We start from the raw sequence: 22169 nt of genomic DNA, 5'->3' as shown, positions 1-22169 counted from the left end.
ACTTTAAGCAGTACATTAAGAAATGAGGAAAAATGTACTTTAGAGTCGAAGAGGACACTAGGAAAGGGCACTAAAAGGAGAGGACACTAGATGGGGTGGACACTAGACGAAGAGGACACTAGACGGGACGGAGACGACACTAGACGGAGAGGACACAAGATGGAGCGGACACTAGACGGAGCGGACACTAGACAGAGCGGACACTAGAAGGAGAGGACACTAGACGGAGAGGACACTAGACGGAGAGGACACTAGACGGAGAGGACACTAGACGGAGCGGTCACTAGACAGAGAGGACACTAGACAGAGAGGACACTAGACGGAGAGGACACTAGACGGAGAGGACACTAGACGGAGAGGACACTAGACAGAGCGGACACTAGATGGAGCGGACACTAGAAGGAGTGGACATTACACAGAATGGACACTTGAAGAGATGACGTTTACAGGCAGAAGCCAATCACATTATTATTACCACCCCATACCACCTGAGAATAAATTCTTCAGACACAAAATGGATACTGTCTTTAGTGAGGGGTATAGAATCAATAGCCACAACATTCATGGGTGTTTCCAACCTAACTGTCTCTAACTTGCAATTGGCCACCAATTTAGCGTCAATCAGGTTCACCGACGACCCACAGTCTACGAAAGCTGAAGTTGGCATAAAACAGTTCCTAAAACAGAGTTCCACTTTAAGCAGTACTTTAAGAAATGAGGAAAATGTACTTTAGAGTCAAAGAGGACACTAGAAGAGGGCACTAGAAGGAGAGGACACTAGACGGAGCGGACACTAGACGAAGAGGACACTAGACGGGACGGAGACGACATTAGACGGAGAGGACACTAGATGGAGCAGACACTAGACGGAGCGGACACTAGAAGGAGAGGACACTAGACGGAGCGGACACTAGAAGGAGCGGACACTAGACGGAGCGGACACTAGAAGGAGCGGACACTAGACGGAGCGGTCACTAGAAGGCGACGACACTAGACAGAGAGGACACTAGAAGGAGAGGACACTAGACGGAGCGGTCACTAGGAGAGGACACTAGAAGGAGAGGACACTAGACGGAGAGGACACTAGACGGAGAGGACACTAGAAGGAGAGGACACTAGAAGGAGAGGACACTAGACGGAGCGGTCACTAGAAGGAGAGGACACTAGACAGAGAGGACACTAGACGGAGAGGACATTAGAAGGAGAGGACACTAGACGGAGAGAACATTAGAAGGAGAGGACACTAGACCGAGAGGACACTAGACGGAGAGGACACTAGAAGGAGAGGACACTAGACGGAGCAGACACTAGAAGGAGAGGACACTAGGAGCGGACACTAGACGGAGCGGTCACTAGAAGGAGGGGACACTAGAAGGAGGGGACACTAGACGGAGAGGACACTAGACGGAGAGGACACTAGACGGAGAGGACACTAGACGGAGCGGACACTAGACGGAGCGGACACTAGAAGGAGCGGACACTAGAAGGAGCGGTCACTAGAAGGAGACGACACTAGACAGAGAGGACACTAGACGGAGCGGACACTAGACAGAACGGACACTAGGAGCGGACACTAGAAGGAGCGGACACTAGACGGAGAGGACACTAGACGGAGAGGACACTAGACGGAGAGGACACTAGACGGAGAGGACACTAGACGGAGAGGACACTAGACGGAGCGGTCACTAGAAGGAGAGGACACTAGACGGAGCGGACACTAGGAGCGGAGAGGACACTAGAAGGAGAGGACACTAGACAGAGAGGACACTAGACGGAGCGGACACTAGAAGGAGCGGACACTAGAAGGAGCGGACACTAGACGGAGAGGACACTAGACGGAGAGGACACTAGACGGAGAGGACACTAGACGGAGTGGACACTAGGAGCGGAGAGGACACTAGAGGGAGAGGACACTAGACGGAGAGGACACTAGAAGGAGAGGACACTAGACGGAGCGGACACTAGAAGGAGCGGACACTAGACGGAGCGGTCACTAGAAGGAGAGGACTCTAGACGAAGAGGACACTAGAAGGAGAAGACACTAGACGGAGAGGACACTAGACGGAGCGGTCACTAGGAGAGGACACTAGACGAAGCGGACACTAGGAGCAGAGAGGACACTAGAAGGAGAGGACAATAGACGGAGCGGACACTAAAAGGAGCAGACACTAGACGGAGCAGTCACTAGAAGGAGAGGACACTAGAAGGAGCGGACACTAGATGGAGCGGTCACTAGGAGAGGACACTAGACGGAGCGGACACTAGACGGAGAGGACACTAGACAGAGAGGACACTAGACGGAGCGGACACTAGGAGCGGACACTAGACGGAGAGGACACTAGACGGAGAGGACACTAGACGGAGAGGACACTAGACGGAGAGGACACTAGACGGAGAGGACACTAGACGGAGCGGTCACTAGAAGGAGAGGACACTAGACGGAGCGGACACTAGGAGCGGAGAGGACACTAGAAGGAGAGGACACTAGACAGAGAGGACACTAGACGGAGCGGACACTAGAAGGAGCGGACACTAGAAGGAGCGGACACTAGAAGGAGCGGACACTAGACGGAGAGGACACTAGACGGAGAGGACACTAGACGGAGTGGACACTAGGAGCGGAGAGGACACTAGAGGGAGAGGACACTAGACGGAGAGGACACTAGAAGGAGAGGACACTAGACGGAGCGGACACTAGAAGGAGCGGACACTAGACGGAGCGGTCACTAGAAGGAGAGGACTCTAGACGAAGAGGACACTAGAAGGAGAAGACACTAGACGGAGAGGACACTAGACGGAGCGGTCACTAGGAGAGGACACTAGACGAAGCGGACACTAGGAGCAGAGAGGACACTAGAAGGAGAGGACAATAGACGGAGCGGACACTAAAAGGAGCAGACACTAGACGGAGCAGTCACTAGAAGGAGAGGACACTAGAAGGAGCGGACACTAGATGGAGCGGTCACTAGGAGAGGACACTAGACGGAGCGGACACTAGACGGAGAGGACACTAGACAGAGAGGACACTAGACGGAGCGGACACTAGGAGCGGACACTAGACGGAGAGGACACTAGACGGAGCGGACACTAAAAGGAGCGGACACTAGACGGAGCGGTCACTAGAAGGAGCGGACACTAGAAGGAGCGGACACTAGATGGAGCGGTCACTAGGAGAGGACACTAGACAGAGAGGACACTAGACGGAGCGGTCACTAGGAGAGGACACTAGACGGAGCGGACACTAGACAGAGAGGACACTAGACGGAGCGGACACTAGGAGCGGACACTAGACGGAGAGGACACTAGACGGAGAGGACACTAGACGGAGCGGTCACTAGAAGGAGAGGACACTAGACGGAGCGGACACTAGGAGCGGAGAGGACACTAGAAGGAGAGGACACTAGACAGAGAGGACACTAGACGGAGCGGACACTAGACGGAGCGGACACTAGACGGAGCGGTCACTAGAAGGAGAGGACACTAGACGGAGAGGACACTAGACGGAGTGGACACTAGGAGCGGAGAGGACACTAGAGGGAGAGGACACTAGACGGAGAGGACACTAGACGGAGAGGACACTAGAAGGAGAGGACACTAGACGGAGCGGACACTAGAAGGAGCGGACACTAGACGGAGCGGTCACTAGAAGGAGAGGACTCTAGACGGAGAGGACACTAGACGGAGAGGTCACTAGACGAAGCAGACACTAGGAGCAGAGAGGACACTAGAAGGAGAGGACACTAGACGGAGCGGACACTAAAAGGAGCGGACACTAGACGGAGCGGTCACTAGAAGGAGAGGACACTAGAAGGAGCGGACACTAGATGGAGCGGTCACTAGGAGAGGACACTAGACAGAGAGGACACTAGACGTAGCGGTCACTAGGAGAGGACACTAGACGGAGCGGACACTTGATGGAGAGGACACTAGACAGAGGACACTAGACGGAGCGGACACTAGACGGAGCGGACACTAGACGGAGCGGACACTAGACGGAGAGGACACTAGACGGAGCGGTCACTAGAAGGAGCGGACACTAGACGGAGCGGTCACTAGGAGAGGACACTAGACGGAGAGGACACTAGACGGAGCGGTCACTAGGAGAGGACACTAGACAGAGAGGACACTAGATGGAGAGGACACTAGACAGAGAGGACACTAGACGGAGCGGTCACTAGAAGGAGAGGACACTAGAAGGAGCAGACACTAGACGGAGCGGTCACTAGGAGAGGACACTAGATGGAGGGGACACTAGACGGAGCAGACACTAGACGGAGAGGACACTAGACGGAGAGGACACTAGACAGAGAGGACACTAGACAGAGAGGACACTAGACGGAGCGGACACTAGACGGAGAGGACACTAGACGGAGCGGTCACGAGAAGGAGCGGACACTAGACGGAGCGGTCACGAGAAGGAGAGGACACTAGACGGAGCGGTCACTAGGAGAGGACACTAGACAGGACACTAGACGGAGAGGACACTAGACGGAGAGGACACTAGACGGAGCGGTCACTAGAAGAAGAGGACACTAGAAGGAGCAGACACTAGACGGAGCGGTCACTAGGAGAGGACACTAGACGGAGAGGACACTAGACGGAGCGGTCACTAGGACACTAGACGAAGCGGTCACGAGAAGGAGCGGACACTAGACGGAGCGGACACTAGAAGGAGAGGACACTAGACGGAGAGGACACTAGAGGGAGAGGACACTAGAGGGAGAGGACACTAGAGGGAGAGGACACTAGAGGGAGAGGACACTAGACGGAGAGGACACTAGAGGGAGAGGACACGAGATGGAGCGGGCACTTGAAGGAGCGGACATTACACAGAACGGACACTTGAAGAGATGACGTTTACAGGCAGGAGCCAATCACGTTGTTATTACCACCCCATACTCTTGTTGCCGACCAATCACGTGCCTGCCACGTGTAAGTATAAACACAGAAGTTCGACCTATCACCCGTGTGGTAGGTATGTGAGTGGAGCAGTCACGTGGTAATAGGGTTTTTGTGTCATAATGCCATCCAGCTACACTCGTTACTGATTTTCATTCTCTGTAATCTGCACTCAGGTTGCAAACTCCAAAAATGTTTCATGCACAATTGTACTCGAAAACGAGGCTTGACCCGCTGAGGAACACGCAGGCGCACAGAATAGCGCGCCTGATCTGTATGTGCCCAGTATGTGGGAGCGGGTTGCATGTAGCAGCGGCTGGTAGCGGGAGTGTGGTCTGTATCTAGCTGCATTGTAAGCGTGTGATTAACGTACATGACATAGGAGGATGTCCCACAGCCAGGGCGGACTGTGGAGCGACCAGCGCGGCAGCACCGCTATGCTGGGAGACCCCAGCGCCTGAGCCCACACCGCTGCAAACTGCGTGCACCCTGGCTGGCGGCCCTTTTATCCCCTTGTCTTTGCTTTTTCTTGTTTGCTCCTTCCAAAAGCCGTCACTGTATTGTTAGACGCAGACATACTGAATAGGTTTATTGTTTGGTTTTTCTTTTTATCTGGGGAAAAGTTAAGTGATTCATATTTGAATGCATTTTTTTTCATTATTTATAAAAAAAAATATTTTTTTGTGTTCCCCATAGGAGATTTGAATCTGCTTTTGTTTGATCGCTTGTACGTCTAGGCTTCACCAAAGTTTAATGATGGGTCTGCTGAAGGCTCCTATGGTCTCCGTCTGCTCCATCGGCATCACATGGCTTAAAGGGAACCTGTCACGAGACGGAGACTTTCAGGGCTGATATACAGCATTCTATAATGCCACCAGCCGACCTGGAAGAGAAGATATATAACTTTTACTATACTGGCATGCGGGGCGGTCCGATCTGATGGGTGTCGCTGGTCTTGGTCTGGCGCCTCCCATCTTATGATCGCTGCCCTCCTTCTTGCTTCGTGTAGATGACGCGTCTCCCCGGCTCCGGCGCACTTCTCTGACCTGTTGAGGGCCGAGCAAAGTACTGCAGTGTGCAGGGAAAGGTCAGAGAGGCCCAGCGCCTGCGCACTGCAGTACTGTGCTCTGCCCTCAACAGGGCAGAGAAGTGAGCCGGGGAGACGCGTCATCTACACGAAGCAAGAAGGAGGGCAGCGATCATAAGATGGGAGGTGCCAGACCAAGACCAGCAACACCCATCGGACCATCCCCAGGTGAGTATAATAAGTTATTTTTCTTCTCTTACAGGTCAGGCTGGGGGCATTATAGAATGCTGTATATCAGCCCTGAAAGGTAGTGGCCGTATCTCTTATCGGCCCAACCTGGTGACAGGTTCCCTTTAAATGCCCCTCAGCAGTTGCTGCTGTCAGTGGTTGGTTTAGGACAGGGGTCCCTAACCTTTTCTGACACATTTGATTGCTTGCCCTCCTGAGGCCGGGCACAGGTTTCAGCTTTGTACTGCACATGAGCGTCATAAAGCTGAAGCCTGTGCACCCTAAGTGAGGAGACTGCTGATTTCTGCCATGAGTCCATCTCTCACTGGGCCACATGTGAATATAAACCATGTAGGGGATCAAACTTACTGACCGATTTGCTCTACATTTCCTGGAATATAGTAATGGGATCTAGAGAAGCAATGGCGGCGAGGCAATGGATCCATGTTCCTTTGTTTAGTGCACACTTTGCCTTACATAGATCACGCCGTTAGATCTGAAGCCATGTTCACACCCAACTCTTCTCAGTTCCAGGTCCCGCTCCTTGCAGATATGTACCTGCATTCAGAACAGGTCGCGCTGGTGGGCCCGGTGTTTGAATCGTACGTTTTACAGCACCACCAGAAAGACATAATGCAGATTCTTACGGAAAGTGACGAGGATGCCCATTACTCTGTGGTAGTCAACGCTATGACGCTTTTTGAAACCAACATGGAGGTTGGAGACTATTTCAATGCCGTTCCCAATGAAGTTTTACCAGTGTTTGATAATGCTTTGCGGAGAGCCGCCATGAGCGTTTTGCAGTCCAGCTCACAACAAGACGGCCTGGTCATGAAGCAGAATCTGCACACAAGGATAACAGGTATTTAGATATTGCAATTCAAGTTTCTCCTGAAATAGTAAGAGATTTTGAAGGTGCTTTCTGGGGTCACAGTGTTGATAGCATATCTGAACATTAATATTAGATACATGGGGTTCACTTCTCAGCATCCTACCAACCTGAGTGACACGAAGCCGAGACTCTGCCCCTTCCCCCGTAGGGACATAACTAGTGATGAGTGAGTGTACTCGTTGCTCGGATAGTCTCCAAGTATTTGTAACTGCTCGGAGATTTAGTTTTTGTTGACGCAGCTGCATGATTTACGGCTACTACCCAGCCTGAGTACATGTGGGGGTTGCCTGGTTGCTAGGCAATCCCTACATGTATTCAAGCTGTCTATCAGCTGTAAATCATGCAGCTGAGGCAAAGAAAACTTAATCTCCGAGCAGTTACAAATACTTGGAGACTATCCGAGCAACGAGTACACTCACTCATCACTAGACATAGCGCAACCCATAGATTAGACTAGTTCTCCTTGGCAGTAGGCTACAGAATGTTTTCTAACAGCCTGTGCCCCATACATAGTGTACAGATGGCTAATCCGTGGTGGAGCCGTGAGGGAGTGTTATGCTGGCAGAATGTTGGCAGCCAATGTAGGCACAACTGTGATCATTACATTTCTGCTGCCCTGTCTGAAGGCAGCGTGAGCTGGTGACAGGCCTGTTTAGCACATATTATGTATTTTACAAAGCACTGAGTGACTTTGCCTCTATCGGACCTCGAGAATGGTGTCCTCTTTCATGCTGTCGTGAATGGAGAGGGCTGCACGTGTGCAATGCATCTTACTATTGGACATTTTTGACACATCCTGTCGATAAGACATAGACATTCCAGGTAGGAGCACCCCTTTAGGCCTCTGTGGTCCCTCAGTGTACAAAATTAGCAACGCATGTGGAGATTTGTCTTCTGAGGGTCTCCGACATCACCTGCTGTCATTGACAGATCCCTCACGTGTAAACTTGTATTTCCTGCTCATTTGTTTCAATACTACTATTATTTTCTCAGACCTATTGTAATCTTTCTTTCCAGGCTTACCAGTCTGCCCAGAATTGACAAGAGAGCACATCCCACGTACCAGAGACGTTGGCCACTTTTTGTCGGTCACAGGAACTGTTATCCGGACCAGTCTGGTGAAAGTCCTGGAGTACGAGCAAGACTTTATGTGCCACAAATGTAAACACGTTATTACAGTCAGAGCGGACTTTGAGCAGTATTACTCCTTCTCTCCTCCTGCCTCTTGTACCAATGAAGAAGGATGCAACTCCTGCAAATTTACCTGCCTTTCAGACGTGTCTTGTCCAGCCAGCTGCAGAGATTACCAGGAGATCAAGATTCAGGAGCAGGTGACTGCTTTTTAAACGGGTGTAAAAGGGATCTGTCATAAAACTATGCTGCTCTTTGTAGGAGCTGCATAGTATGGAGACAAGTCTGGTAATAGGAGCAATTGGAGAATATAGACATCCATCCAAACCAATATATTTCATGCCTGTCTTGATGAGGGTTGGGATGGAATGCAACTTGTCACACATCTTACTCCAGGCAGCGACTGGAATAAGCTTTCTGGCATAAGGAACTCCAATGATCGCCATTAATTTGACAAGCGTGGGTCAACACGCCACACCGCCACCCACTTTGTCGGAGCTGGGCGAAAAGTGTAACAGAATTTTTGCACAGCCTCATGTTTCATTAAAAAAACTGCTATTTTGCATAGTTTTTTGTATCTGTTTTCTGTTGTAAAAGCTTTGATCAATCTGGGCCAAAGTATATAGTCCATTGTATTCATAAAGGAAAGTGCTGTGCCCCCTGATTGGCTCAGACTGCACTGTATCCACCAGACTGAATCCATTGATTTTAATGGGGACCACTGGGTTTGCATTAGTGGGTTCATAATTTTACTGTAAAAACTAGCACAGCAGGCTTCACTGGCCATATAGGGAAGAAACTTTCAGACCTTTCAGTCATACAAATAATATGTATAAAATGGTTACTTATTTGGCCGGGACCACACAGGCTTTTTGTAGAGAGATTTTCCAATTCTAATTATGCAGATCAGGATTGTAAGGCAGTGTGCACACGATGCAGAATTGGTGCAGAATTTTCTGCACAAAATCTGCATCTTCTGGCAGAATCCGCAGCTGCGTTTTTGATGCGTTTTTTGTGCAGATTTTCTGCAGATTTTACCACTGCTGATTTCTATTAATGGAGGGGTGCAGAAACGCACAAAATAAGCGACATGCACTTCTTTGAAATCTGCACCGTTTCTGTGCGGATTTTTCTGCACCATGTGCACAGCTTTTTTTTCACATTGATTTACATTGTACTGTAAATCACAGTGCAGATCTGCAGCAGAAAAAAACGCTGCAGATCTGCTCTAAATCTGCATCGTGTGCACATAGCCTAAGATCTTGCTATAACAAGTTGTGTAGTCCTGGCCATAGGGGAGGATCTGCTTCTAGATAGTAGATTTTTCTGCCACTTGTGCTCACGTGTCTATATGAACTGTTCCTAGGTACAGCGGCTGTCGGTGGGCAGTATTCCTCGATCTATGATTGTGGTTTTAGAAGACGACCTGGTTGACAGCTGCAAATCTGGTAAGTTGTTAATTTTTTAAAATGAGAAGAACAGGATGTTCCATTTGGGTTGAGGTCAGTTTCCCATCTTAACTTTTCTGGATCGTGAATATTGTAATCTCGGCATGTAAAACTTATAGCTGCCGTTGTCTGCACTGTTCTGTTTTATCGTTTCTGGACTGTTGTACCACTTTCCATTGTGTGACTATTTGTTTTCACCAGGAGATGACGTGACTGTGTACGGGGTGGTGATGCAACGATGGAAACCACTTTATGTTGATGCACGCTGTGACCTTGAGCTTGTCTTGAAGGCCAACTATATCTCTGTGAATAATGAGCAACCTTGTGGTGTAGTCATAAATGAGGACATTCGGAAAGAGTATGAAGAATTTTGGGAAAGGTTCAAGAATAATCCATTAGAAGGTACATTTTCTCATACATATTACATTCATGATAAATATTACACTGTAGTCTCTAAGTGGATTGATGGAAAAAATAATTGCTTCTTACAGGTCGGAATGAGATCCTAGCCAGCTTATGCCCGCAGGTCTTCGGCATGTTTGTGGTGAAGCTGGCAGTAGCCATGGTGTTGGCAGGAGGAGTACAGAGAACTGATTCTGCTGGGACGAGAGTGAGAGGTTGGTTTCAGTAACGTGTGTTTTTATAACCGAATCGGTGATCCAGGTGCCATCCCATTGAGCTACAAACAAATCACCTCTGGGAATATTCAGAAGCATAGCTGTGATGTTAGGCTACTTTCACATATCAGTTTTTTGCCCACAGGCATAATCCGTCTATTTTTGAAAAAAACGGATCCGGTGCAAGTTGTGAAAAACTGATGCGTCGGATCAGTTTTGGTTTATTGGAAATACAATTCTGACTTCCTGTTCCAGGGATGAGAGAGAGAGACTCCAGAATTGAAAACGCAGGAAAATGGGGCATGCTCAGTGTGAAAGAAAACGGAATCGGTAGCCAGATCCAGTCAATACACCAAACGTTTCATCCATTTATCGCTGGAACCGTCGCTGGGCGTTTTTTCGCCGGACAGAAAAAAGTTCATATGGACGTTTTCTCCATCCGCTGGAAAATGAATTTTGGATGGATCCGGCAAAAAACGGATGAAACGTGTGGCCATCAGGCACAATCCGGCGCTAATACAACTCTTATGAGAAAAAATGGATGTTTTTTCAAAACTCGCCGGATTGTGCCTGACTGCAAAAACCTGATGTGTGAAAGTAGCCTTAGGCCATGTTCATGCGGTGTGCTCTGCAGGTTTATCCCGCAGCGGAATTGAATCTGCAGGGCAAAACCGCTGCGGTTATCCCTGCAGATTTATCGCGGTTTGTTCCGCGGTTTCCGCTGCGGGATTACTCCTGTACTATTGATGCTGCATATGCAGCAATATGCAGTATCAATAGTAATGATAAAAATAATAAAAATTGGTTATACTCACCCTCCGATGACCGGATCTCCTGGGCGCTGCACCCGGCGGTCCGGTTCCAAAGATGCTGTGCCGAGAAGGACCTTCATGACGTCACGGTCATGTGACCGAGGCGTCATCACGGTCATGTGACCGCGACGTCACCGCAGGTCCTGCTCGCACAGCAAACCGAAGACCGGACGGCCGCGGGCAGCGCTGAGAGGTGAGTATATTAGGGTTGAACAATTAATAATAATGTTCAATTCTCTAGTTGCCTACTCCTGGCCTAATGGATATTGATCATGTGCACTAAAGAAATACACCAGACACAGTCAGCTGTAACTCTCCTTGATCAATGTGTGGCTCAGCTCCAAGAAGGGAAGTTTATTAGTCAAACACAATGTTATATATCTCCTGTAAGGGGGCTCGGTTAGCTCTAAAATGGGAGTGATCGGATGTATTCCATTGGTTAGTGGGTTGGGCATGAGCAAGTCCATGGGCGGATCCATGAGGTCATCAGGGTGGGTTGGTCCGTGAGGTCATCAGGGTGGGCGTCGCTGTGGGTGGATCCATGAGGTCATCAGGGTGGGCGTCATCTTGGATACCAGACCACACGGCATGCAGATACAGGAAATGGTGGCCATCTTCAGTGTCTTCATTGTTCATCTTGGATACCAGAGCACACGGCTCTGGTAGAGGAGATGGCAGCCATCTTAAGTGTCTTACTTTGTCTGAGGAAAACTTATGTAAGGTTAAACAATACATGTTATGGGTTGCTTCCCTCAATTACCTTATGTGTTGAGGTTAATTAAGTATTTGATCTTATGGCTCTCCTCAACAAGTATAACATCATTTTTTATTTTAATTTTTTTTTACACTATTTATGCTTCCCAGGGCCTGGAGGAGAGTCTCCTCTCCTCCACCCCGGGTACCACCCGCACATTATCCGCTTACTTCCCGCAACGTGGGCACAGCCCCATGCGGGAAGTAAGGGGTTCAATGCATTTCTATGGGTGCAGAATCGCTGCGATTCTGCACAAAGAAGTGACATGCTGCGGGTTTTAAACCGCTGCGTTTCTGCGCGGTTTTCCCCGCAGCATGTGCACAGCGGTTGGAGGTTTCCATAGGGTTTACATGTTAATGTAAACGCTATGGAAACTGCTGCGGACCCGCAGCATCAAAATCGCTGCGGATCCGCGGTAAAAACCGCAAAGTGTGAACATGGCCTTAGACTTCAGTGCTAGCTGATCAGAAGACGTAACATGCAGCATTAAATTAAGACGGGCTCCCTCATTACAGACAAAGTGTTTTACCCTGAAATGCCGTGGTCATGCTCAGAAAACATACCCTGAAAAGTGAGCATGCTTAGAGAGAAACTGGAGGCACCAAGTGGACTTTTCTTATCGTGCCCTGCTTATTTTTCAACAGTTTGTGCACAAGACGAGACCTGTCAATCAAACTGGCATCAGCCACCCAGAAGATTCTACTTTCCAGAGATTGTGCTCGGTTTCATGCCATGTTTGCTCTGATGCATTCCCTCACATCAAAATAAATCATAGCTCTTTGTTATGAGATTCCCATATTTTGCTACCCAGACTGCCGACAGGTTCTTTTTTTTAAAGGTTTTTTTAAACAAGAAAATGGTCTCCCCCTGCAGCTTCTAGAACTTCACTATGTGGAGCAGCAGCACACATGTTGGACTACTGCACCATACAACTCCCCATTATTATGGAAGAGTCAGGGTATGTTTCCACGGTCAGGAAACGCTGTGGATTGGACGCTGCGTACAGCCACAGCGTCCAATCCGCAGCGGCCAGATGTTACAGCATAGTGGAGGCGATTTTATGAAATCCCATCTCCACTATGTGTTCAAAGATGCAGGTGGCAGCCCTGCGCATACGCACATGTGGAGCGTCTTTCTAGACCGCAGCATGTCTATTTATCTTGTGGAGATGCTCAGTCTCTGCAAGACACATTACACAGCCTACGTATAGAATGCGGTGATTCCGCAGGTGTTCAATGAACACATGTGGAATCACCGCGCGTACAAAAGCCGGCAGCACTTTGGGCGGAGCTGCGTCCAAAGCGCTGCAAACACGGAATGTGGAAACATACCCTAAGACAGCCATATAATTTGAATGGGAATTGCATCGCAGTGCTCAGTCTGGCTGGTGGCTCTCCCGATCCGGGCGTGACAACATGTGTTTCTATGCCGCTGTTACGCTCGGATTGGGAAAGTCACCGGTCAGTCCAAGTATTGAGTTGCGATCCCCATCTGAGTTATACAGCTGACTGGCCCTAGCCTTAAGGTCATGCTGGGAAAAAGGATTTGAGACTAGCAATAATATTTAGAACTTAATTATGGGGAAAAATCTCTTTCATATAGTGCATTTACTTTTAGTTTATTGTTTTAACCAAATAATTTTTTTTTTTTTCTTGTAAGGTTTTTTTTTTTTTTTTACACTTATGATGTACTTTCTGGGTGCGTGCGGTTTTTCCGTATACGACTTGTCATGTGTTTTCTTATAGCTTTATACACATAAAATGCACAGGATGGAATCACGATGTTTCTTACTAGGCAAAAACTTATAAAAGGAAGAAGCCCTGTCGTAAAAGACAACATAGTTTAACTGTTCACTCGAAACAATACTGTGCCCTTGTTGACACATGCACCGCCTGGGATTATCAGTGAACTGTGGTAGTGAAAATTCAGAACATATTTTTAGAATACAATTGTTTTAATATGGACTAAAGCAAGAGGTTTTATGAAGGTTTCCCCCCTTTCAATGACGTGCAATATTTGAAGACTTCTATTTGTACCACTAGAAAGGGTTAGCACTAGTGTTGAGTGAACATGCTCGGGTAAGGCTTCTTTCACATTTCCGTCGGTACGGGGCCGTCACGAAGCGTCGGCGCTATGTACCTACGAAAGTGTGTGCTTTCACATTTCTGTCAGACTGCAGGGTGAGGAAAGATCGTGAGAGCGATATTTCCTGCTGGGCATGCGCAGTCTGAAACACTGGATGCGACGTACAGAAAAACGTTCCCTTGAACGTTTTTCTGTGACAACGGTCCGCCAAAACCCCACGCAACCAGTGCAGGACGGACGCAACGTGTGGCCATGGCCATACGTCACGATCGTCGGCAATACAAGTCTATGGGAAAAAAAACGCATCTTGCGGGAAAATTTGCAGGATACGTTTTTTTCCCAAAACGACGCTTTATGACGGATTCCCAAAAAAACGGAAATGTGAAAGTAGCCTAAGGTGGTGTTGGAGCATGCTTGGGTGCTAACCGAGTGACTTCAGCGTGCTCGAATAATATGTTCGAGTCAACGCAGCTGCCTGTCTTGTGGCTGTTCGACGGCTGCAACATATGCAGGGATTGCCTTAGGCTACTTTCACACTAGCGTCGTACTCGGCCCGTCGCAGTGCGTCGGGCCGACGTACCGACGCTAGCAGTGAATGCGCCGCACAACGGGGGCAGCGGATGCTGTTTTTCCACGCATCCGCTGCCCCATTGTGAGGTGTGGGGAGGTGGGGGTGGAGTTCCGGCCGCGCATGCGCTGTCGGAAATGGCGGACCGTCGGCACAAAAAAACGTTACATGTAACGTTTTTTGCTGCCGGCGGTCCGCCAAAACACGACGCAACCGTCGCACGATGGTTGCAACGTGTTTGCATGCGTCGCCAATGTAAATCTATGGGGGAAAAAACGCATCCTGCAGACAAACTTTGCAGGATGCGTTTTTTCGACAAAACGACGCATTGCGACGTATGCAAAAAAACGCTAGTGTGAAAGTAGCCTTACAAACAGGGAGTCCATGCATGTGTTGCGGCTGTCTAACAGCCACGGGGACTCAAATATATTATTCAAGCACGCCGAAGACATTCTGTTAGCACTTGAGCATGCTCGGATAGCACCTTATCATTCATCATTTGTTAGCAGACCACATCTTATTAATGTTAAGAATAGCAGCTGTCTTTTTATACTAACTGTAATTTTTATGGCGTAATGTGTAGGCAGAAAACTGTCAATGGTGCAAGTGGGGTTAGGCAGAGCTCATCACTTAGCAGACTAGCTAATATAATGGTAATTTTAGCAAAATTACAGCACGGAGCCAAATAAATGACAAAGTGCTGGAGGCGTGGTCTCTGTCCCCATTTTTTGCTGCAGTCGGAAAAGCATAAACCTGGTGACAGATTCCCCTTAAGTGAATAACAATACAGGGTGCTTTAGTTCTTATACTGTGTTGTAATTTGTTTTTGCAAAGCCTATTGTTTTAGCATCTAAAAAACTGTTACATTATTTGAAACTTCTATGACTATGTACAGTCAGGGCTGAAAGTGTTGGCACCCTTGAAATTGTTCTAAAAAATGTATTTCTCACATAAAATTATTGCAGTTACACATGTTTTGTTATACACGTTTATTTCCTTTTGTGTGTATTGAAACACATTAAAAAAAAAGGCAAATGTGTAATTGCAATAATTTTATGGGAGAAATACTTCATTTTCTGGGACAACTTCAAGGGTGCCATCACTTTCAACCATGACTGTATTTCTGTATTGAAAATTAAAGTAAATGTGCAACATTCAAAATCCAGTAAGTCTAGCATTGTGCGCTAATTAATTAGCTGATTTTTCTTTATAGCATTTGTGACTCGCCTGCATAGATAAATGCATTAATACATTGACCACAATACTAGAACAGTATGAGTAAGGCCCTCTTCACATGTATCAGGCCTTCTTTTGTATTTTCCATCTAGTGTTCTAGTAAAATGTCAGATTGAAACTAATAAAGGCACTGATCCTATTGTTATGAATGGAGTAGTACTTTCTGGTCCAGTGCATCAGCTGCTGGGCCAAGCAGGTCTAATGCATATAGTGGGTCTGCTGCATACTTGACCCCTATTAATGTACAGCATGATGGCTTACTGGTTAGCACTGGTTCTTAATCCATCCAAGGACAATATTGGCTGGGAGTTTGTATATTCTCCCCATGTTGCAGGGGTTTCCTCCAAGTACTTGGTTTCTGCTCGCACTCCAAAAAAACACATGGGGAAAGTGAATGATGATGATGTCTTCAGACTGTCAGTACTGTGTAAACAAGCATTATAAATAAATGGGACGTTGTAGATCATTCACATTAGAAACATATGGCTGTACGTTTCACCTTCAGAGGCACAAGGACAATAATAGCCAACTTAACTCTCGCTGTTTTCCTTCTTTATTTTTTGCAGGAGAGTCCCATCTTTTACTTGTTGGAGATCCTGGTACAGGAAAATCTCAGTTTCTAAAATATGCAGCAAAGATTACTCCAAGATCAGTCTTGACTGCCGGCATTGGGTCAACCAGCGCAGGTTAGTGAATTGTATTAGTTTTAGGCCACTATTTTTTTGTTTTTATTGATGGCCTATCCCTAGGCTGGAAATTCTCGATGCTGCTGCCACACAGCTGTTCCTTCATTTCTATAGTGGTCATGGCATTTTGCTACAGATCCCCCTATATTTAATCGAGCAAGGGCTGCGGACACTAGCTTTGATGGAGCTGCTGTGTTCTGGCAGTGTCCAGGAACTACCGGTTGGTGCTGCTAACATTTGATCGTCGCGGGTGCCGGATGTCGCATCCTACTGCTTGGATATGGATGGCCTATTCTGAGGCTAGAACATCAATAAAAAAAAGTAGTGGCCAACCTTTTTAATATTGTGACCTATATTTGTGCTACACATGCTGTGCAATAAGTTAGACATCCCAGAAAACAGATGAAATCCTAGCCACCAGTCCTGAGCCAGCTCCTGTTCTAACAATCAGTTGTCCCCAAGAAGACTTTGAGTCATGGTTAACATTTGATCAGATAATGACTCCATGGTTCCTTATCACATAGGAGTGTGTGATGATCACTTCCAGCAGGAGCCATAGCTCTATATAGATAGTTCAATATTGTGAGCATGATGCTGAACACATGCATGTGAAAAGTTAGTTTCTACCCAAAACCTCTGTTTTTATAGTCAAGCCTTTTTTGCCCAAGAAGCTGCAACCTACTTGTGCAAGAAAACATGCATCTCTCCTTACAGCGATGAGGTGTTATACAGTTGGTTTATTTAAAGCATTAATGCAAATGAGAGAAACTAAAACATTTCAAAATAAATACAAAAAACTTTTTTTCCGCTTTAACACCCCTAACCCTCTTTTGCCCACTGTTATTACAGAGGAAAAGATGAAAATATTTAGTTTTGACCAAAATCCATTCAAAAAGTAGTTCGAAGTTCAAATTGTGTTTCAGTCTGAAAGTTGCAAACTTTGTGATTGTTTTCCCCGAAATGTGGGAGAATATGAATGGCAGAAACCAGTTCTATTTGATGTGACGGTTGGGTCACACACAGTCCATGTGAGACTCTAGCATGACGTTGAGGGAGTTATCTGAGGTGGGCCAGCCTTTAGATGCCGATGGCATAGCGTCTGTGGAAAGCATAGACTGGAGGTTGGGATTACTGTTCTCTAGTTCATCCAGCTTCTCAGTGTTGTCCTCCCAGTTTATGTGAAAGCGCGTTACTCTAGGATTTGATGCCAGTATGTTTCTTTGAAGCTGAAAAGAAAAAGAAAAAACCCTCATAAAATACAGGTACAGGTGTATCGGCTATGCCAGGGTTTACATAAAGGCGTCGCATTGTGGTGGTAAACCTCTTCTAGAGTGATAACGTGTTATCCGAGCATGCTCTGGTGCTAACAGAGTGATTTTGGCGTGCTCTAATATTACTATGTTCAATTTCCCGCGTCAGCATCTCGCGGCTCTTCGACAGCCACAACACATCGAGATTGCCGCGGGGACACAAGCACATTTTAGAGCACGCTGAAGACACTCAGCACACGAGCGTACTCAGATAACACCTTATCCCCAGCACGTTCGCTCATCACTAGTGGCTTCTTAAAGGTAAAGACATACTGCAATAAGTTGTCTTTAAGTTGTGCATGTTTTAATATACAAATGTAATATTTTCCTGCTATAGTGTATAGTTTCAGCACCTGTCAAATACCAAATATATTGCTGTATTTTTCACACCATAAAATAAGACGATGATAAAAATGCCCATGCTCGCGTTTCCTTATTCCGCATGCTGTGCTGGTTTTCTGTCTGGAGCGCCTAAATTAATAACATAACTATATTCTGTTGTTCACGTGCATTGACAACCCTGTCATTGTGTTATTTAATGGAACATTGCTGTCTGTGAAGCTTATTACTATTTCTTCAGAACCCGGTAAGTAAAATCAAAGGTTCTATATAATGTGCCAATCCTTGGAGCAGTGGGAATTTTTGTTGACTCGCCAAGGTCTGAACAGCAGCAGTCCAAGCAAAGAGTTCTGCTACTTTATCCACTTTTTATGTTACGAGAAATGGAGCTTTAATAGTTTGCAATAATGAAATTAAGTATTCCCATCTTTGGTGCCATTTTTAATTTAAAGAGTAACTGTTTTCATTTGTATTGCATAAATCCAAAGTACACATGAAAATACATATTATAATCCGAAATAGATGACAATTACTACTGATAAGATTCTATGTAGGTGGGAGGAGCTCTGCCTCTAGTCCCTCCCCCCATCACCCCTTTTCACATTGAATCTTATCAGCACCATCTCCTATCTCAGTAATGGGAAAGTCTGTCTACACTGAACACAGATTTTGCACAAGAATTGAGAATTTAAAAAATTGAATGATCAGTCCTGGATGAGAAAAAAGCAGATCTCACTGAAGATATCTTGCAAAGTTTCTTATTTTCACGTATACTATTGATTTATTAAGTAAAAGTTAAAATGGCAGTTACACTTTAACCCTTTCACGACGTTTGACGTACCTATGCGTCAAAGTCAGATAGGGTTTCCCGACCGATTAGGTATGGGTACGTCATGGCGATCGTACACGACACAAGAGCTGTGCCCAAGCGAGTGCCTCCGGGAGCTTGGTTTGCCCATACCTCCCTGACTCAATAGAGTTATGGCGGGAAATTTATAAAAGTCATTAATTTACAGGTGTGTGCCTCCAGAAGCACGGGCTCTCGCAGTGGGTCATGGCATCGGCAAACCAGAACAGTAAAATCTGGTGCTCCTTCCCTTCTGTGCTGCCACTGTGCCTGAAAAATATTTCCCAATTACATGTAGGGTATTGGCACACTCAGGAGAAATTGCACAACAAATTATTGGTCCATAATAAACCTGGGGCTAAGACAACATTTGAGTGGTAAAATGTAATTATATTTTCTTTACCGCCCAATGGTATAAGGCTGCCGTCACACTAGCAGTATTTGTAAGCCAAAACCAGGAGTGGGTGATAAATGCAGAAGTGGTTCATATGTTTCTATTATACTTTTCCTCTAATTGTTCCACTCCTGGTTTTGGCTTACAAATACTGATGTAAAATACTGACCAAATACTGCTAGTGTGACGGCAGCCTAAGGCTACGTTCACACAATGAGATTTTGGTGCATTTTGATGTTGCAGAATTTCTGCACCTATTATTTAAATTAGGTTACTTGCGTTTGTGTGCCTATTTTTCTCGGTCCCCCATGACAGCACTACGGAGAGAGGGGATCCGCCCTTCAGGGACAGGAAACCTACAGATAGTCCATGAGCCAAGAACCAAATTTGACGATATCGGTACCAAGCGGAGTGACTAATTCTCTTTGGTATTTTTAGGTAGATGCATGTCTGTAGTTTATTTTTTGATATGATAGCCCTTACATATACGTAGCTTATTAACCCCTTCAGCCCTAGGCCTATTTGTACCCAAGTGCCTAAGCCAATCTGACCTGTGCCACTTCATGGGCTAATAACTTTGGAACGCTTTCACCTATCCAAGCCATTCTGAGATTGTTTTCTCGTGACATATTGTACTTCACGTCAGTGCTAAATGGGAGTCAATATATTTTACCTTTCTATATAAAAAAATGCTAAATATTCGGAAATTTTGGAAAAATCGGCAATTTTTTAACTTTGAAATTCTCTGCTTTTTACAAAAATACTGATACCCCCCATAATAGTTATTAATTTACACTCCCCACATGTTTACTTCATATTGGCATCATTTTGAAAATGAAACCTTATTGTTTTACGACGTAATAGGGCTTATAGTTTTATGCGCAATTTTTCACATTTACAGCAAAACCCACTTTTCAAAGGACCAAGTCACTTCTGAAGTCACTTTAAGGGGCTTACATAACAGAAACCACCCATAAATTACCCCATTTTGCAAACTACACCCCTCAAGCTGTTCAAAACTCATTTTTAAAAACTGTTAACCCTTTAGGTGTTCCACAGGAATTTTAGCATGAGCCAAGAACCAAATATGACGATATCGGTACCACCCGGAGTGACTAGATGTAGTATTTGTAACAAAATTTAATCCAAGTTATGTAAATACACACTGAACATGTCATGTGCATATATATATATATATATATATATATATATATATATATATATATATATATATATGTTACTCCATAATATCTTCAACATCGGACTCTGAATCTGACTGTTGTTCTACTGGCTCGTCTTCAGTACCCTTGTTCTGGCATGTCTGTAATCTGCACATGTCTGTGCACTTCAGGCCATTGCTGAGGCAAGTACACTGAGGAAGTTCACATGACCGCACACACTTGCAGGACAGTAGCTGTATAATAGCTTCTGGTGCTGGTGCCCCTTGCATCCACTTGACAACAAGCTTTCCGTCGTTATCTATCATCCAACCGCAGTCTGTTGGGTTTGCAACCCATGGCTGGCTCTGCAGACTTCTCCTCCAGATCGCAGCCTGGTAGTTTGCACGCAGTGCATGCATGAAAAGGCAGTCCTGGCAAGGAGGGAGTTGACTTGACTCTACCACTCCACGTCTGGCACAGAACAGCTGATAACGGAGCCTGTTTACCTCAGTTGTTTGGGTAGTTGGCAGGTACATGTGGCAGGTGATTTCCTGTAACTTCTCAAAAAGTTCGGTAGACACTTCCCATGAACGACCAACTTCCTGAAAGGCATCCTGGTATGTCTTGTTCATCTTCAACTGCTTGAGTGTCGTCATCTTCCCACGGCCAGCGAATGCACTGACGGTGTCACAGCCTGTAAATGCATGCATACCAATCAATGAATCACATACGCTGCCTCCCAATGTTCGGCTCAGAGTGGTGATATCCAGGAATCTTGTCCGGTTCTGTGTACCGCATTTCTGGAACAGGTGGGATGGGATTTTGTGGCACATGCCCAGACACAGGACCATGACATCAGTATCCTCCGAAGTGATGATGACCGACTTGTAACCAGATTCTGCTGCATGAAGAGCATGGAGAAGGAGGCGTGTGTCTGCTTCTTCTTGATTTGACTTAAGGTCAGCAGCCTCTTCCCACTGTTCTTTGGTGATCTTAAAGCAGAGCTGCTCACATGTGACATACAGCTCCTTCTCCTCAAGCTTCTCCCTGTGGTGTTTCGCCTTCCATTCTTCTACCAGAAACTTTATGAGACTTGCCTTGTTGGAGGAACTACTTAGAAGCTTTTTCCACTGCTGGATGTTGTGCCCATGTTGAATGTTCTTGAAATGGATCCCTGTGCCTTCATATCTGTTGACTCTTTCTGTATCTTTGATGGATGTCTCCTTGTAGACGTCAAAGACAATATCAATGCGCTTGCTCTTAGCACCCTCATGGATAGCGCGACTCATTGCTGTGCCTGCTAGCTGGCCAAATGTTGCATTGTTTCCCTTCAGTTTCTGAACCAGGCTCATCCCATCAATGATGGTTGCAGAGGGCTCGGGGATCACTTCTGCAGGACGAGCATTCCTCTCCAACTCCCTTGCGAGGGCAGCCTTGTTGGTCTTGCGGATAGACCCATCACCATTGGCAAGTGCCCATGGCAATGGACCCAGGGGATGAGTCAAGACATCACTCATTTGTAGCTTTCTGTTCTCAGCTACAAGTATCATCTGGCCAAATAGGTTTCTGTCAGCCTTCAAAATTACCTCCTTGCCAAGACCTTGTCTGCGTGTCTTCATTTGGATGTTAGAGAACGTTTTAAGTTTGTTCTTCGTCATCTTGTCATGAAACAATGTAGTTGGCTTATCGGTACCCAAACGCTCATCCTTGAATGTTTGATATGCATCCTCTCCTAT

The 22169-nt window shown here is 46.4% G+C and overlaps 2 protein-coding genes across 3 annotated transcripts in view; one reads left to right on the top strand and one right to left on the bottom strand.

Annotated features, from left to right (window-relative positions):
- The first annotated feature begins 5043 nt into the window (after nt 1-5043).
- The window catches only part of MCM9 (minichromosome maintenance 9 homologous recombination repair factor), a 101093-nt gene continuing 83967 nt past the window's right edge, over nt 5044-22169 (top strand). The window contains exons 1-7 of one of the 2 annotated variants that reach the window (XM_077289537.1): nt 5044-5232; nt 6683-7016; nt 8064-8377; nt 9544-9625; nt 9827-10027; nt 10117-10242; nt 16264-16383. In XM_077289537.1, coding sequence (XP_077145652.1) covers nt 5092-5232; nt 6683-7016; nt 8064-8377; nt 9544-9625; nt 9827-10027; nt 10117-10242; nt 16264-16383 — 1318 coding nt within the window. In that variant the 5' untranslated portion in view covers nt 5044-5091. Of the gene's footprint in view, nt 5252-6682; nt 7017-8063; nt 8378-9543; nt 9626-9826; nt 10028-10116; nt 10243-16263; nt 16384-22169 lie in introns of both variants that reach the window. The other variant, XM_077289539.1, reaches the window with a different exon arrangement.
- Nucleotides 17103-22169, bottom strand: part of ASF1A (anti-silencing function 1A histone chaperone) — a 36789-nt gene continuing 31722 nt past the window's right edge. The window contains exon 4 of the mRNA XM_077289540.1: nt 17103-17609. Coding sequence (XP_077145655.1) covers nt 17397-17609 — 213 coding nt within the window. The 3' untranslated portion in view covers nt 17103-17396. The remainder of the gene's footprint in view (nt 17610-22169) is intronic.

The sequence above is a fragment of the Ranitomeya variabilis genome, chromosome 2, assembly GCF_051348905.1.
Source record: "Ranitomeya variabilis isolate aRanVar5 chromosome 2, aRanVar5.hap1, whole genome shotgun sequence".
Taxonomy (NCBI): Eukaryota; Metazoa; Chordata; class Amphibia; order Anura; family Dendrobatidae; genus Ranitomeya; species Ranitomeya variabilis.
Note: the sequence above shows the minus strand (reverse complement) of the source record. Positions and strands in the feature narration are given on the sequence as shown.